Genomic DNA, 18,609 nt, shown 5'->3' with positions numbered 1-18,609 from the left:
ATATACTGAATTTTTCTGTGGCTCTCACTGGTGCCAGTGCTTCTCCAGGGAGTGGCCTGCTTGGGACAATTTCTTTTTTTCATCCCTGACAGTCATATTCATTTTTTGTTTTCAGACGAAAAGCCGACCTTTGTTCATGATACTTACTTACTTTGTCCTGCCCCAGTGATAGAAGATGCTGGACAGTAAGTATTGCTTTCTAGCATGTGTGATAAGAGAGAGAACTTCTGGATGAGGATGTCATTACTGAGCTAAGGGCTCAGAACTTTTCCCAAAGTGTCAAGCTAATAAATTTTTGTGTGTGTGTGTAGCAGGATTACCTCCATCCCCTTTGTGCCAGATCCTCTCCTAGTATGAGCCAGCATAGCTCTGTTCAATGTTGGGTCTTTAGCACAGCTTAACCAAAGGCCTTGTTGGACCATGGTCCCATACCATAGAATTGTAAAATGGTAATTTCCTCTCTGTTCCTGTATCCTGTTTTTTCAGACCAAAAGGTAATTGAATTCCAGGCAAATTCTTCATTTTGATTGAAAAGAGATGCTTGATTTTAATTCCTTTGCTGCTGTTGTAGATGTTGCTTCATGTGTTTTGCCCTGCTCTGGCTAGTGTTGGTATTTTTCAGCTGTTGTAATCCTGCAGACTCCTGGGAGACATGGCACAAGGCCCTGCCTTCCCCCTGGGTGATCTTGTGGGTGCTCAAACATTGTACTGGGGGTGAGGCAGGATGCCTCCCTCCCCTTTCCTATGTGTAGGTGAGGGAAAGTTGTTTGGTATTTTTTGTGGGTTATTTTGTGTGGCTGTTTTTCCCCCTTGGACCCTTTCTCTGATACTGGAGAATGGCTAGGGCCAGATTCTTCTTTAATTTCACTGTCATTTCAGTGTTTTTACTCCTTGACTTCAGTGGAGGTATTCTGGATTTACTTGGATATAAAAGAAAACACATTCTGGCTCTTTTAGTTGCAGAAGGGTTAAAAAAAAAAAAAAAGCCTTAAAGTTTCTTATGCTATCTAGGGTAATATTGCAAATGTCTGAGACTTTGTTATGACTTACTGTCATAGTGCCCTTTGCCCCGGGCGGGATGGAGGTTTTTTAATAAAGAGCATATGCCCCAACTCAATTGAGCCAACATAAAAAGGGTAGCTCCTGGGCAAGCAGAGAGACAAATGCAGGTAAGCACCTGAAGCCATGGAAGTGCCTTGACTCAGCAGGACATTTTATCCATGTGTGTTCTTGAGCCAGTGGCTAAAACACAGCCAGAATAAAGGGAACAATGGGTATAAAGATGACACTAAAAATAAGTGTATCTGTTTTGTGCTTTAGGGTGGTTTTCCTACAAGTCAGCATGAACAACGGGCTAACGTTCATCTCCAGCTCTGTCAGCATCACCAGCACACAGTGTGTAAGTAATTGCAATGGGGCTTGACAGAGAAACCATGAGATCTTGGAAAGAGGCAGTGGCTCTTCAGGCAAAGCCTCCTTGAGTGATCATGAGCTCTCTACAGCTTCTGCATCAGTTATTGACTGGATCCCAGCAGTTCTTTGAAACCAGCCCTTAACTAACCAGGGCTAGTTAAGATTAAATCCTTATTGATGATGCATATATCATGATAGATTTACTGAATAAAAAGTTACAAGAAAAGGCACCCTGCCCATTCCTATCCCAGGAAAAGAGAGATCCTCAAAGCTAGGATCTGACTAGAAGGAAATCTGGGAAAATGAGGGAAGGAGCATCGGGAAGCCACACCCTATTGAGCTTTGGGATCCCTTATGGGATCTGGGGTGAAAGGTGCAACTGCCAGGACTTGGATCTGGAATGGCCACAGCGTGGAAGGTCCTCTAAATTTACATGGTTATTTTTTGGTTGGAGCTTACAGCATTTATTCTTAGACGACCACAATTTGCCTTTACTAGTTCAGGATTCGCTAAGGCGTTTTTACAGTTCTAGCGACAGGAGCTGGTTGCTTTTCCCTTGGTGTCATGAGGGATGACCAGAAAGAGATAGCAGCCTCACATCCTGGGATGAGCTGCTTGATAAAAGGCTGCTGCTTAGCCCAGCTGAGGGAGAATGTGCTGCTGCAGGACAGTGATGGCTGTGATGAGAGCATCTCCTGGTCAAAAAGCCCACCTGTCCCCAGGTGGAGTGTCAGGGACCAACAGCTAGAAGTGATCCTTTATCAAAATTTTATTTTAGAATCAAAATGAAGAAGCTGACTACTAGATAAGCAGTCATCTTCCTTGCCTTGGAGTGAAAATATGCAATGCCCATAGCTGGTGCAAGCAAGGACAGTAGCTAATGACTTGGCCTTGTGCTTGTGAACTAAACCAAGTTTGCTGAAGTACCTGATAGCAAACACTTTATATCAAAGTTGAGCTTTATTGTTATTAGTGTCAAAAGGACTTTTATAGCCTATGCCAAATGCTGTCATATTGGTTTGTAATCATTGTTGGCCTTTTTGACAGCTGCAGGACAGAAAGGCAGGAATGAAGACAGAAGCAGTGACTGGAGCTTGCAAATCTGATTTTCTGGAGTTTTCAGCAATGAGGCTGGGAACTATCACACCAGATTGCTGGAACAGTCTGGGGTGCAGAGACTCAGAATTTAGCAGAGATGTGTTTGCTGCTTCACCTGATTATTTTTATTTTTTCCATAACTTTCCTCCAATTTTCTACACTGAAGGCTGATATTTTCCCATCTTATTCCTCTCTTCTACCTCAGGTACAATAAAACCTTTTGAATCTGCAGTGAAACACAAGTTTTAACTGGTGCATTTGGTTACCCATATGTAGTTTATTTCTGATGAAGACTGAAGTCTTAGCCCAAGCTGGGCTTCCTACAGGCCAGAACATGGATGGAGGAAGCTTTCTTCTCAGTAGCCTTAGGATAAAGAGAGGAATCCAATCTCCAGCCCTGTCAATCTGACAGTTTTTGACCAGACTCTTGCAGATTGAATGTGAAGGAGGCAGGGAGCCTGATTCTCAGCTGATATAAAAAAGTCTCCAGTTACATCCCATAAGCAGGGGGGTTGGCAGTTCAGTTTCCAACTTTGTCTTAATTTCATGCATTTCACTCTTCTTGTTTTAGAGACTCCTTCCATTTCCTTTCCTCTCCTGTTTCCTTTTCTGCGGGTGGCAGTTAGCTGGCCTGCTCAGCTCTCCTCCCCAGCTGGCCCTTCTGTCCTTTCTATACAGTAAGTATCTTCACTTTACTCCTAAAGCCTGTGTGTGATCTCTTTGCTTATTTCTGTTCAGCTGCATGAAGTCTGCTATTTCTTTTTCGAAGTCCAGCTTCACTACGATGCTTTGTATATTTAATCATTAAAAGAGAACTCTTTAGCTTCTTGCTGCCAGCGGCTCCCGAGCTGCTGCTGGCGAACGTCTCTGCGATTTATATGAACACTAGCACGGGAAAAGCAACGGCTGGGAACAAAGGCTACAAAACAAGGAGGTAATGTGTGTTTGGAGTAACAGTAGCAGTGGTATGTGCATCTGTGGCTCAGGCACTGCATTGGTGCTGTGCTTGGATTTGTTTTTAAGGAGTGCAGCAATACCTCTTAAAGTTATGCTTGACTTTTACTCATCCTTTTCTCAGCAAACTGACTTCACTGGGAATTCATGCTGCCCATGTGTCTGCTTTCTAGATGCGTTAGTGCTACATGGGGCCATAGGAGGGCCAGAGAGGGGGGCTGCAGCACTGAACTGCAGCTGGGTAGTGTGTCTTCCAACAGTACTCCTTTGAGAAGGGGATCTGGCATATGTCGCATCACTCCACCTTGGCTTGCAGCTGCTCCCTGACCATACGAATGAGGTGAGCTAAACAGTGTATCCCAAAACAGGTCAGTTTGCATCTATAACAAGAAGCCACAGAGCAGTGCAGGGATGGTGATGCTGTGACACAGAGATACAGGATACTGGACTACCTGCCTAAAAGCACGGAGCAGGAGCTGTGGTTGTGTTAGTCCCATCTTGAACACGTCAGTCCTGACAGCTCTAGGATTTGGCCTGAGAAAGAATTAGGTACCACCCAAGTCAGCCACTCAGGATCTAACCCAGACTTTGCAAAGCTCTTATCAGCTGGTACTTTCTTTTGCACCCTCAGCATTTTCATTGTCCGAGGGGAAAACAAACCCACGTGGAACAGCAAAGGGAACTCCTGTTGTAAAAACGGTCTAAGCATCGGTTTCTGGTGTCATGGGAATTCAGCAAGTAGTTTCAGATTTAATAAGGTGAATCTCATGGACTTTATGTTCCATAAATATTCTTTGGAATTTACTTTCTTTCCGTTTATCCTCCCACCTATCCTTCTTTGATAATCTGTTACAGCTTCCTCTCTAGCCAGCTCCCATTCCCTCAGCCTGATTCACAGACCTTTCTTCAAGCTTTTTCACGTCTTCCTAGTTTCAGGCTCTTCTCTAATTTCCTGCCAGGTTTTGCCTATTCTCTGGTACCCTTGTTGCTGGTGAATTGAACCTCTTCTCAAACTCAGAAAATCTACCATTGAAGAGGTTTCCTTTCCCAGTATAAAAGAAATGGCTGGAGCACCAGAGCTAATCTTAACCTCATCCCAGCGCCCAGTGCAGGCCAAGGAAACAGCATGTCACAGCATGCCACTGCCCATCTGCAATAAATGTTTAATTTCCAAAAAGCTATGTTCTCTGTATGTTCTGCAAGTGCCAAGCAGCATATGCAGACCTGCTTTCCTGTGGTCATCAGAGCAATACACAGAGTTAATACCTCTTCTGAACACACTGACATGAAATGCTCCAAGTACAAAGAATCCATCAAGATTTACCCAGGAAAATCAGAGCTATGATTCTCTTTGGTTGCCTGGCTGCTCCAAAAAGCTAATTTCAAGTGTTAACACTTGAAATTTTTTGGATTCTAGTAATTTTAAAGAAAATTTAACTTTGATTTTGAATGTAAACCCTTAGTTATCTGGCCCCAGAGTCTCACCATTCTCTGCAGAGAAGTAGATGAAATATAAGAATCAGAAATGCTTAAGATCATGATTACAGTGTTTCATTAAAAATAGACAAACCAGCCCTAGGAAGGATACAAAGAGCCAGTAGCATTAAGGACTAGTTTGAATAATCACTCAGGCTGGCGTTGTGCATGCAGTTTGAGTCAAGAGGCAATACAGGCAGACTTGGGAGCTGATGAGACTGAGCAAGTAAATTGTGCTCTGTTCTGTGATGTTGACATACAGTTACCCATATGCTCTTAGCTCCAATATTCCCATTCTTTGAATATCAGTATTTGCATATTCTGCATCTCTAGTGATGAAAGGTTGTGCTGGACACCTGAGAGTCTGTGGTCATGTAGTTTGCAATGCCTCTCTGACAGTATTAAGGGACCTGTCATCACAGATTTGGGAATGGTTTGTATATGAGTTTAACACCTTTGAATCTAGTGGGCTATAAACATACCATAAATTTATACGTAAATTATATGTATACACACCACAAACAGGAGGTGCTTCCCTGAATCATGACTTCAGATACAGATCTGTCACACCAAATACTGATGAGACCCTGATGATAATAGTGGTTGATGGCACAATCTACCTGAGACCTCATAGTGAGTGAAACCTGGCTCACTTTGCCCAGTCTAATCGTGTAACTTCAGGGCTCCTGCCTTGTTTGTGACATGCGCAGATAACTGAGAAGTATTCATCTTGTTTGCAGCTGACTGGGACCATCCTTTTCATTGCTCTCCTGATTCTCTTTCTGCTGCTGGCTCTGGCTCTTCTGTGGTGGTTCTGGCCCCTTTGCTGCACGGTGGTAAGTACAGCTTTTTATTCTTTTGACTTGGTTTCATCTCTTTGTGAAAGCACAGAGTTGAAGTGTTGGAGTGGGGTGGTTAACTTTGTTTTAAGAAAAATGCTGCCAGGTTTGTAAGGCCCTGATTCAACAAATTGCTTGAAGTGCTTGTTGAAGTTACTGTGGTCTGGGTTTTTGAATGGGTTTTTTTTGTGATGTTTTGAATGTGATTTTGACACTGAAAGAGAAGTTTAAGTGAGCTTGTGGACATGGCCCAAGTTTCTGTAGGGACTGAGGCCTACTTAGAACAAGATTTGAAACCTGCTGCAGAAAAGTGTAACAGAACTGATTTACTAATATGTGCATAAGTTGTTACAGTCCTTTTTAAAGACAAGAGTTAGGCTTTCTTTTTTATTTGGAGGAGCTGCAGATTCTGAGTGAATATTTTACACTAGTTTGGTAATTATATGACATTTTTAAGGCAGAACTACCAAATATGGAGCTGTGTTATGAGTTACTTAATAGAGCACTTCTTGACTAATCAGATGGTTCAATGTGATGGGTTTAGCTTCTCATCTGCATTTATTTTATACACACTGAAAAGCAATGGGGCTAATGAGAGGATTGAATGTGGGAGAACGGAGCAGGGCAAACCGTCTGTGATATGAGCAAGAAAGCAGAAAGGGGACAAAACCCTGAGAGGGATGAACCCTACCATTATATTAGATTTGTCCCATTGTTTATATATTCCAGGTGATCAAGGAGCCGCCGCCACCACCACCTCCAGAGCCCGTAAGTATGCTATTTTTGAGCTGTTGCACTGTCTGCAGCCACTGTAATGTATTGTGCTGCCCAGGAACGTCAGCACTGTAGGTGTCTTAATGACACCTTGAAGGCTGGAGAGGAAGTCTCTTGGGTCAGGACAGTTATTTCTGCCCTCTGGCCTTTTTATATGCATACAGCAAGATTATTTCCATCCACAGAGAAAACAGTTGCATAACTCAGAAGTCCACAGACCAACAATTCCTGTGGTGTTTTGTTTCTTCTGCTGCCCATCAAACAGGCATGTAGGCAAATCTTTGCTTCTCAAGCTGTGCTGAAAACTGTCCCTCCTCCAGTAAAGCTGCCATTGTTCTCAGCAGGAGTTTAGCCCAGATTGGCAGTAAAGAACAAAGTCTGGCAGCTAGAAGAAAGGACAGTGAAGGCCACATTCTTGTGGCTTTGCTATAGGAGAGAGAGACAAGAGCCTGCCCCAACTTGTGGCTCTGCTGCAGAGTGACCTTTGGAAGGACATTTAGCCTCTCTCCATTTAGTTTGTGAGCCATCTGAGGCAGGGTTGTATTTGGCTCTTTTGGGGACAGTAACACACTGACCCTCACCTCACTGACTCTGACCTCAGCTTAGTTTCACTGTGCTAATTGCATGAAAATAATAGTAATAAATAAAAGTACCTCCAGAGAAAACTCATGCCTGCCTTTGTTTCTTTCCTAGGCATAGACAGTTAAATGATGGAAAAATACTTGCCTAACCCACAAGAGAAGCTTACAGTTTGCTGCTAACTTGCTGTAACTTGGCATGAATATCAGGAGGCAAGCACAGCTGCTGTTTTGAGGCCACCATTACTGTGTATGTGATCCTGTTGCTTGTCCTGGGCAGCAGCACTGTGACAGTTTAACTTTAGAATATGCACCAAAATTCATGCTGGTTTTAGGGTGATTAGTGTTTTCGTGAAGCATGCAATTGCAGCCATGCTGTGTTTGAAGGAGGTTTCAGAGAGCATCACCCCTGCAGCAGAGTTACCAGATGCTTTGTGATTATTCTGATCAGCAGAGATTTTAAATGCAATCAAAGAGGCTGTGAGCTGATGTAAACCTCCAGGAATAACACAAAATACAGATGTTATCTGTCCCTTTACTTGGCCTTGTCTTTAATCCAGTATGGATTGTTGTTTTGTTATACTTAGCACTAGCCTCCCTAGGTATGGTGACCTGCCCTTTATCTGATGTAGTCTAGTATTGCTGCTATCACACTGAATATAGTTATCTAAAACTTGTTCTAAACTGCAAGCATTAGGTTTCCATTACTTTTCAAAATGTATGTGGTAGTTGATGTTGCTTTGCTATGTGTTCAGTGTAGGGGATATTTGGTATAAGTCCTTTATCAGCTGGAAAAGCATCAACCATCACTATTAACTGTATCCTGCTACTGTCAGGCTTGCCAGCAATAATGGTTGTTAGACATGAAGACTTGAAGTCTGTATTACATCCCATGGAAGAGGCAGGATATTTTATATAGTGTTGAAGTTCATAATGAAATCAAATATAAATTAATTTAAACTGCTGATGTAGTTCACTGGGTACTGTTTTAGATGCAGCACGAAATGGGATAAAATTTGTTTGTGTATTTTTATACTCTTAAAAAAACCCAAACAAACCAAATCAAAACAACAACAAAACCCAACACCAAACCACAGTGCCTTCTTTGTGTATTTAATTCCCTGACTTAGGATAAAAACAAAACAGCAACAAAAAGCCCCAACCAAAAAACCAAAGCAAAACAAAAAAAATCGAACCCAAACCCCCTTACTAGTTAATGGAAATGTCAACTCTAGTCTTGCCTGGCCACGCTAAAGAATTTGTTGGAGGAACTGACCCATGAACCAGAGCCGAGAGATCAGATGTCACTGAATAACTGATGGGAATACCTTTCTCCAAGGTAAAACCTAAGAGTTAAATATGAACAAACAAAAATTAAGACTTTTTTTTAAAAGCTGTTATTGGCTTTTGGACTCTCAATTCCTTTCGCATTCCAATAGAAACCTGTAGGGCAATTATGAGAAAATATCACCTAGTAATCCAACAATAATTTGTGTCCTTCTCTAGTATTTGGATTTCACTTGATTATTTTCTTTTTAGTAAAAACTAAGTCCAGGCAGTGTTTTAGAAACATACTTGTACTGATGAAAATTAGCGGAGAGCACTGTGCATGCATAGTCCAAAAGCAGCACACACATCTGCATATCAGCATGAGGTGTAGTTATTTGTCTTTAATAAAGTGTGAGGAATGAAGATGGTATTGTAGGGGGCTTGTTGGGCCCTTTCCTCAGTTATGTGTGTACTTGGAGAGTGTCGTAGTGTGACTTTCAGCTGCCTCGATTCAGTGTAACGATAGGGACTCTGAGAAATACCAGTGACTCTTGTCAGCTCAAGATGATAGAGCTGGAGATGTGTTCCCAGGGTTGTTGAACCAGAAACATTTTTGCCAGCTTTTAGTTAAGCAAGAACAGAACAGTGAGCCTGAAGTAAAACCCTGATTCAGACTCTCCCACGTTCCAGAAGAATAATCTGCAGTCTTTATAATTGCAGGTCAAAAACTCTGGATCTGAGCTTCCTGACAATTTGGAGATGCTCCAGTGTGAGTCCTGGTTCCAAACTGTACAGCTTGAGCCAGACTTTACAAAGAATCAAGCAGCGTAGAATAACTGGTTACAGCTGCCATGAGAAAAGGATCAGATGCACACGTTAGAAAACTCACAGTGGTAGCTTTTTTCCCTTGTTAGGTGACATTAAGTTCTAAAATTGCAATTAATAAATGATTTCTTTGGGCTAACTGCTGCATTTTCTGCATAGCATAGTGGCAAGCCAGTATAATGTAGGATTCATCTCCACTTTGCCTTCCCTTACAAGTGAGTTGTGATTTTTGAAGCTCAGTGCATATTTGACTAAATAAAAGCTGCCTGGAGAGAGGAACAGGCAATCCTCTTTGGCTTCCCTAGTTAAAATTGCAGCTGCAGAGACAAGAGACTCTTGTTTTCTGTCAGCAAATAAGTGTAACACACAAAGCCAGATATCCAAGGATTGGACCATAAGATGTTCAGTTGTTTTCCATGGTTTATGCTGTTTATGTGAGAACAGCAGTAATATATCCCTGTCTTTCCCATAGGAATCAGATGATGAAGATGGATTGCCAAAGAAAAAGTGGCCAACTGTGGATGCATCTTATTATGGAGGTCGAGGTGTTGGTGGGATTAAGAGGATGGAGGTATTTGGCTTGTTCTTTAGTGTTGTAAAAATCATCACATTGAGTTATAAATCATAGCAATATGTTTTTATGTGATTTTTAAAAAGCTACCTTGATGGACTAGAGACTGGGATTTAATTAGAGCTTGTCCACCTGATTGCATCTGCTGTCCAAGTAACAGACATCAAGCTGCCATCATTTGCATGAATAATTAAATGAATCTAGCATTATGAGCCAGAGAAAATTTGCAGGTTAAGAAATGGGATAAGCACCAAAAGAAGTTTTAATTTACTGAATCAAACCCTTCAGTGCAGTTGGGTCAATTTCTCTTGTCTCAAGCAGAGTTACACTGGTTTTGAGTATCTGAGGGTTCCATCTACACTGTGACTGGCTGGAAGCAGTTGGTTCAGGGAATTTAAGCAAGTGATTTGTCTTTTTTTCCTCTTTTTTTCTTTTATGGTATTTTTTTTTGTTTGGTTGTTTTTTTTCAGTTAAGCATTAATTCCTAATGCACAAAAACATATCTGTGTTGAAATTTGCCAATGAATCAATGATCACTTGGAAATGGGTTAATCTACCCTGGATGCTGTGAATTCCCACAACACCTCAGGTTACTGGAAGGTGTAAAGGCTAGCAGTTCAAGCAGCTTTTGAGTGAGACTATTTGACTCTTAAATGTGTGTTTCTGATTACAGTGGGAGTTTGGTGCCTCCATAAATTTGGCTTCATGTCTGGTAGTATTGGGTCATCTGATGGGAACTAGATTAATGTCTGTGAAAACCATCTGCTGGTGGGGACTGCTGAAGTGTCTCTACTTACAGTGTGCTCCCCTGACTTCAGGTGCGATGGGGAGACAAGGGGTCAACAGAGGAAGGAGCAAAACTGGAGAAGCCCAAAAATGCTATTATTAAGTTGCCAGAACAGGAGTATGAGCCATGGGAACCCAAGCCAAAAAAGCCCCATGTGAGAAAACCACCTTCCCAGCGGAAATGGTACACTCCGATCAAGGTAATGTGTCTGCCCCTCAGTTTTAACAAGTCTCTTATGTCATACATATTACTACATCCCGCTTCCTTAGCACAGCCGCCTTTCTTTCTCCCAGTGGAGCTGGGAGAGCCTATTTAGAAAAATAGCCGCTAACCCTCAACTTTGCCCATTTCTTGGAACGTGCATTTCACCTGGCACTGTGTTGCCATAGTTTTTTGAGGAAGAGTGGAGGGTGTTGGAGGGCGTGAGCAGACATCTTCCCTCCCTCAGCTCACACCTTCTTTTCAGGTACTTTTGCACAGTCTGGATTGCAAACAACAGATATCTCAACTCTTAGGGAGGGCAGATGCTGTTTTGTGCCATCTCAAGGCAGCATACAAAGAGGACCAGATGAAGTGCACCATCCTTGCTTTGATTGCACTGTGGCTAAGTCCTTGGGTTGGGATTCAGCTCTGTTCCTCTCTAGTTCAGCCACAAGACGTAGTGTTTGATTTTGGGCAAGTCACTAAGTCCCTCCACACTTTCATCCCCATTTCTCCTGTGTCATTATAGTATCTGGTGTCTCCCTGTCTTTTAATGTATGTATCCTCACACAACCCTTGAGGCAGGGCAGAGCTGTTATCTCTGCTTACAGAGCAGGAAGCTGGAGGGCTAGCGCAGGCCAAGGGAGCAGCATACCATGCTCATCCCAGAAACCTGTGCATGTCCCAAATCAGTGCTTTGTGGGATGAGGTCCCCCCTCCCCACCATGCTCACAGATCAGTTTAACAGTGCTTGAATTTTAAAGCCTGCCTAGGTAGGTAGTCTTGTGGCTGTTTGTCCATGATCCAGCTCACCTCCCATCAGTACAGTACTTTTTTTGTTCTGCCTTTTGTTAACATAACGCCTGTCTGATTGTGCCTCTTAGGGGATTTGTTCACGTTAAACTACAGTCATCCTCAGTGAGTTTTGAGCAGGCTGAATTTGGCCCATTGCATATCACATACATGTTACCCCAGTGAGGTCTCTTTTCTAGCTGTCCAGATAAGCTGTATACAGAGGGCAAGGGCACAGGAGCAATGTTTGGGCAGTTTAATACAGAAAGGCTGGATCAACTCACCTGTAGTTTAATCTCATGCTGTTTTCCCCAAATTTCTTGGTCATGTCTTTCTTTTTTTTAATCCCAGGGCAAACTTGATGCACTGTGGGCTTTGGTTCGACGAGGCTATGATCAAGTTTCTCTTATGAGACCACAGCCAGGGGATAAGGTAAGGTGTCACAAACACATTGGCATGTCATTTCTCTTATAGCAGCAGCAATGCTCTTCCATTCCAATCACCCCATCTTTTTTTTTCTCTCATTTTTTTTGGTGAGCTTGTCTCTTTTCACGTTACCCTGAGGCTGAAAATTTGTCACAAGAACCAGAGATTTCAAAATGAGCTAAAATGTTTGCCGTGGCATCTGTTTAAAAGTATTGCCCTGAAAGGTCAACAGCAATGTCTCCACTGTGATGATTTGAGCAGACTGAGGAAGAAGCTGGCCGGCCACCGTAGTATATGAAACCTTTTTCAGCCATTCAGTTCTTAGCCCTTTTTTCTGGGGACACATGTTGAAGTCAAAGGACAGGTTCTTTATTTGTGGGTTCCGGGGGACTGCTTGTTTTGAGTTTAATACGCAGTAGTCGTTCTACAACAGTAATTATCCTTCCTACCTAACTTCATAAAAATGCTTCTCAGATTTAATAACCGTTAACTGATTAATGAGAGAAAGTATGAATTGTGCAGGTGATGAAGAAACAAATTATAGCAAAGTTAATGGAGAATAAAGTTTCTGTCGAATTCAGTGCAAAAACACATTTCTCTGTCATATCCTATATGTAGGCAGAGAGTATCTCCTGCCTTGATAAAGTCTATTGGCCAAACGTAGGTCAGGAGTAGATTGCTCCTGGGAGGAAGCAGGGAGTTTGTGCCTTTCAGAGCCACAGAGATGTCTGTCTGTTGCCCCTGGGTCACTTGCAATAGCTTAGTTCAGAGCTCTCACAATTTCCCTGTGAGAGCGTGGCACTGTTACGGTTGTCTCTATCTTGTTATTCTGGGGGGACAACTCCATAAGAATTGAGTGCTGCTGCACCTTCAGATTTGGCTTTCTGCGGTGGCACTTTGAAACATGAGGACTGAGCAGAGACGACAGCATCTTTCTCCCCTCTGTGCCCCTTCTCTGGCCAGAGTCCATACATTTCATCACCTTTGCTTTCAGAGGAAGGGGTTATAGAGTTACAGCAGTAGGGCCCATACAGTGCTTTTCTGGACTAGGAGTGGTGCGGAGGCCCTTGTACTGGGCTTGTTTGCCTGGATGACTTTCACACCTAATAACAGACTTTAAAAGTAGCCCTAATTTGCATCATCTAGGGCAAATAAGTTGCATCCCTCTGGCTTTTGGCAAAATATCATTATGGCATTTGCCTCATTATTAACCAAACATGCAGCTTCAGTATTTGAAGCTTAGCCTCTTCCATTTTTCTTTTGATGCATAAGGAAACTAAGAGAACAAACTCTTCTTCATATGCTACTTTGTAAAATGGTCTTAACTGTTTCACTAAGCTGCATTTTCAAGGCAGCTGTGCTCGAGACACCTTATTTACTTTTTAAGCACGATCTAGAGCTTCTGAATAGGCTCTTTAGGCCCAGCTGTATTTTGATAGCACTAACATTGTATAGTATGAATCTATCCTCTGCCTTTCACTCCCTCGGTTGGTACATTTCTATCAGTGCAGAGCACAACAGAGCTTCTGTTAGCCTGCGCCGTCAAGAAACATGCAGGGGGCTGGCTCCGAACAGGGATCCTCAGTTCCTTGCCTTCCAGCTCTGCTGCGGGGAGGACAAGGGGCTCAAAAGAGGCAATGTAAAACAGAGCGAGCTGAAGGATTATTGTATCAGGGAGAACGTTAGAAAAATCAAGCATACATCTGGGAAATAGGGTGGAAAGAATCCTATTGAGCCAGATTTGGTGGAAGAATAGGATCATCTCTGTTCCCTGGCCTGTGAAATTAACTAAAGCTGAAGAATATTGAAAGCAAAACAAGAAAATGACTAGACATCCTTCTGCTGTTTAAAAAAAAAAAAAAAAGGACATCACAGGCCTGTATTTCATGGAGAAAGCTAGCACAGAAAAGAGCAAGGTTATTATTTATTGTTTGACTGACTTTTCCAGTAGCAATCCCTCAATGGAGAATTGTCTCCTTGTGAGTTAGGCTTTTGGTGGACAGGAAGTATATAAATATACATGTATGTACACTTAAGTATATATGAGTATACACATGCATGTACACACTTTGTGGCTGAAGAACGGGGAGATCAAGTCAGTGCTATGAGTGACTGGCAGCATGGAGGGCCTGGTACTCTGGCTGTGCAGAGCTGGAGGAGCCCGGCAGCCCCAGGAGCAACCCACAGCTCCGCTCAACCCAGCTCACTCAGGGACAAGGTCATTCCTGTCCAGGTGTGCTGACGGCAGTCAATGGATTTTGGTTTGCTGTCGGGTAGACATGAAAGTACAGCCTGACGTGCCTCGGTGCATGGTGTTCTTCCAGACTGCACCATCCAGAGGCCAGTGATTGTGTGGTGATCTTGGAGAGGGGGGTTGCTTTGCTCTGTGGGGTTTTGAGGGGGCAGGGGAAGAGTTCTGTGGGGTTTTTTTGTTTGCCTTTTTTTGTTTCGTTTTAAGGTAATTTCATAGTTCTCTTGGTTGTTCAGAGAAACTTAGAGCTCAGAAGGCAAAAGGCACACAATTTAACTGTTTTGGGAGCAATATTTGGATTCATAACTCAGAAAATTCTTATCCCAGGATTTCCCAGAATCAGTCAAATTATCATCTTTAAGTTTTCAGGGATTACCAGAGATATAGGTTGTTTCCCACTGGAACAAGATAACTCACTGAAGTTACGTTTTCCAAATTTCTGTTTCACAGTTTACCTCCATTGAAAAAAAAAAAAAACCAACAGGTTTCATTTTCCATTTTTATTGCTTCAGTTGGACATATGTTTGCTTTTTGCACCCACTGGGAAAAATTATAGCAAACCACTTTTTTCTGCATAATGAAAATACTAATTATAGAGAAGAGAACATCCACAGTACAGAGAGAAAAATATTTTTCATAAGGCTTTTGGGACAGGGGGAAGATGACAAAGAATAATTTTTGACATGAAAACATTCTTTAAAAACTCTTTTGAAAAGTGTAATTTCTTTCATCATTTGAAAATGAGTACTGTGGTTTGGGAGCTTTTCTCCCAAAAAATCTGAAAAATACTTGTAGAAAAAATCTTTCTGTAATAGTTTTGGTAGAAAACAAAATATGTTAATGTTTTTGGTATATTCACCAATGTATCTAGTTTTGTCCCAGAGAAGCAAAAGTCTGTTAGACAATTTCAGAGCTGTTCAGCATCTTCCCCCACAACACAGCCCTCTACTCTTCGGCTGTGCAAATCATACAGTGAAGGCAGCATTTCTACCCCAGGTTTTTAAATCATGACTTCTCCCCTACTCCCATCATGAAGTGAAGCTAAAAATGGCACTGTTTGTATTTTTTGAGTCTTCATGTGGTGAAACCCATTCCAGAGTGTGTGTGAGAGCCTTGCAGTAGAAATTCAGGCTGAAGCATGTGTGCAGGAATACAGGGCTGACTGCTGCAAGGGACTTTGTTGTCCTTTGCTCTGGGTGGCCAGGGCTGCTGTCCGTCCATCCTCATTTCTTCCTTCATCATGATTTTGTTGCCTTTGCCAAACGACCTGCCCTTTTCCTTACCTGTGCCCACCTTGGGCTGCTGTGCTAGACATTCCCTTCCATTTCCTTCTGTGGTTTCTTCCTCTCCTTGCTGTCTCTCTCAGTCCTTGTTTCTCTCTCAGTCCTTGTTTCCCTGCACCTCCTCTTGATGAGACAGTATGTTGCCCTGCAGTCCTGCCCTCTGGGAGCGATGGGCTGGTGACCAGCCTCCTTGCCCTGTTTCTCTCTCACTGCAGGAACTGAGCTGCTGGTGGCAGCATGCCCTGGGTTATCTGGGTTATGGCCTCGCTGCAGAGCTGGCTGAGGCTTCTGAGATCTCCCCTGCCCTGGCTCATGCCTTCAACAGACTTATAAAGAAAAGGATCTCAGGATGGATGACCCATCTGTATTAGGCAGGATTGTATTAGTAGGACTTGGCTGTGAAAATCACAGGTGCTTTTCAGAGCTGCCTATTTAAAGAAAACCAGCCAAGCACAAGCTCTGATGCCCCTTCTCCTGGGAGCTGTGCCCATGGTGTTTGGCTTGGCTCTGCAGACAGCTCCTCCTCTTGGTCTCCATTAAAGATCATGTCACGGCACCACTGCTGAAATTGTTTATGAGCTTGGCAAGTACCTCAGTAAAGGGTCACAGGACCCTGCTCACTTGACTTCTGCAGGTCACCCCTAGCAGGAGCTTCTGTTGCACAAGGATGGGACAGCAAGGAATAAACACACTTAGCTCTACCCCGTCATTAGCAGATAGGCTGCTGTTTGTGGGATGGCTTTTTGCAGAGTTCTCAGACAGCATCAGCAGGGGAGCAAAGAGATGAAGAAGGGCTAGCAGCTCTGCTGCGGATTGCTGGGCTTTCTTCCTTGCAGTAATGTACAAAGGTAAAGTCTTCATAGGCATTTGTGCTGCTGCTGCAGTGATGGATCCCTTAGAGCTGGGCTGCTATTCTTCCCTCTGACAGAAATTTGGGGCTTAGAGGACCAGCAGTCACTCTTTTGTCCCAAGAAAGGGATTGACTGCTCTGAGGTGGGGACACTGCTCATCCAGCAACAAGGAGCATGTCAGAGTGGCCACATGGCCTGGTGAGCAATGTGTTGCTCAAGATACTCAAGCTGCCTTGAGGACTTCCCCATCACTGTGTTGATGTCCTCCTGAGCTTGGTTCTGAGCTTGCAGGGGGCTGCTATGAAGATTGGAGTTTGGGAAATATTCATGTCTGGCTATCTTGAAGTATCTCACAGAAACCACAGTAGCTGGTGGGGCAGGTTGTAAGTAGTCTCTGCAAAAGGCAACTTTCAAGCTCTTCCCCTTGGCCTCATGAATCAAAAGTGGGGCTGTTACCAGTGCCAACAAGTAAACATTAAAAGCCTCAATATGTGCAGAGAGTAAGGCGAGATGCTGCTTTCAAATGGTCTGCTTAGTTGCTGCTTTCAGCAAATCCATTCCATTTTGCATTTCAGCACATAACTGTCACAGGAAATTCTCAGAGACTCGGTTTACCGAAAACCTCAATTAAAATAAAGACAACATTTTTCCCCCTGGCAGAATTGCTCTTGTTTACTTTAAAGCTTTAGAAAGTGATCTCATTTTTGTCACTGAAAATTACCTGCAACAGAGAGTGAGCGTGTAGACTGGATTTTGCCATCACCCTTGTATACTCATGAGATTTTACTGAGAAAAAAGCAATACTTTAGCAGTACTACCCTGTGGTTTGCACATGCAAAGCCCTTTCCTGGGGAAGGGGGCTAGAAGCAGGCTGATGTACAAAAAGCTGAAAGCCTTTTTTCCTTCTTCATTCCATAAAACTAAAGGTAAAAAGCCTGCTGTGCAGCCAGAAATTTCACAAACTATGAGCTGCTGGTCATATTGGAAGCCAGGACTTCTGGGTCCTTTCAAGTTCTCACCATTGAGTTACTGCATGACTTTGAACGAGGCACAGCAGCTGGAATTTTAAACACCAGCCTCTGAAGTGAGAACAGGAGTATTTGGGTTCCTTATTCTGCGCATCCCTTTCAAAGTGATCACTCTTAAGCTGATAGGTTGTTACAGCTCAGAAGGCCTGATTACACTCAAAATTTGAGTGATTCCTTGTAATGCTGACCATGACATCTTTGTGCCTTAGTTTTCCCAAATGCAAAATAATCATGAGAACACAGTATTTACCTGGCTTTCAGCTGCAAGGTTTAGTTAAGTCCTGCCAGGCACTTGGGACTCTTCAGATGAGTGGTGGGACACCAAACCTATGGATTATTAATGACTAGTAATTACTTTCTGGCTGCTACCTACAGGTGGTCAGCAGTTTGAATGCAGCCCACTGGGATGGCAGCACCTGCCTGTCACTCCACACTAGCTGCCCACATACCAGTGCTATTTGGAGCTCATTCTAATTACTTCTTTTCAAGACCGAGTAATGGCCTTTAATTGGCTTCCCTGCCACTTGCTTCGAGATGTGTTGTAATTGCCCAAGCAGTGATTGGCAGAGCTACAGGGAGTGCTGGAAAAGCATCACTGGGCTCCTTCAAACTGTATTCATCAGCGACTGCTGCCTGTTTGTTGGGCTTTTCTCCCTTTGCTTAACCTTTCTGGAGCCAATTACCTTCATAAGCTGCTGAAAAATTAAAGAGACGGGGACATCGCCTGCCACAGCACGGGATCTCACTTTGTCAGTTTCAATGAAAATGTGACACATGCAGCTCCTGTTTTACTTCTTTTTTCTTTTTCTGCAAAAAACAGTATTTGTAAGGTTCATCCCTGCTGTAGCAGGCATGGCATGGGGGAAAAAAGCTCCCTGGTGTGGGACCAATGTCCTAATGCACAGTTCTGGAAACATTATAATCAGTGACTAAAGAACTTCTTGTCCTGCAAGAAGCCCACATACTGGCATTACCTCTTACTTGTGCCAGGATCATGTTATTTCTGGTGTGGAAGAGGAATTCACAAATAGGCTTTGGGGATAGATGCTGCCTGTCTGCCCCCGGGTGGAAGTAGCGGTCTGTCCATGTCTTTGGGAGCCAGAGTCTTGCTCAGTAGCAACAACCACAAGAGGCTCTTCTGAAGGATGTGTACGAATCCCAGGGCTGGTGCCACTTAGCACACAGTGGGGTGA

General features: G+C 43.2%; 1 protein-coding gene across 1 annotated transcript in view; it reads left to right on the top strand.

Annotated features, from left to right (window-relative positions):
- ANTXRL (ANTXR like) overlaps positions 1-18,609 on the top strand; it is a 64,313-nt gene that overhangs the window by 27,982 nt on the left and 17,722 nt on the right. Inside the window, exons 11-17 of the mRNA XM_068399355.1 lie at positions 116-185; positions 1,321-1,399; positions 5,682-5,777; positions 6,510-6,548; positions 9,699-9,797; positions 10,616-10,783; positions 11,929-12,009. Coding sequence (XP_068255456.1) covers positions 116-185; positions 1,321-1,399; positions 5,682-5,777; positions 6,510-6,548; positions 9,699-9,797; positions 10,616-10,783; positions 11,929-12,009 — 632 coding nt within the window. The remainder of the gene's footprint in view (positions 1-115; positions 186-1,320; positions 1,400-5,681; positions 5,778-6,509; positions 6,549-9,698; positions 9,798-10,615; positions 10,784-11,928; positions 12,010-18,609) is intronic.

Source organism: Nyctibius grandis, chromosome 4, assembly GCF_013368605.1.
Source record: "Nyctibius grandis isolate bNycGra1 chromosome 4, bNycGra1.pri, whole genome shotgun sequence".
Taxonomy (NCBI): Eukaryota; Metazoa; Chordata; class Aves; order Nyctibiiformes; family Nyctibiidae; genus Nyctibius; species Nyctibius grandis.
Note: the sequence above shows the minus strand (reverse complement) of the source record. Positions and strands in the feature narration are given on the sequence as shown.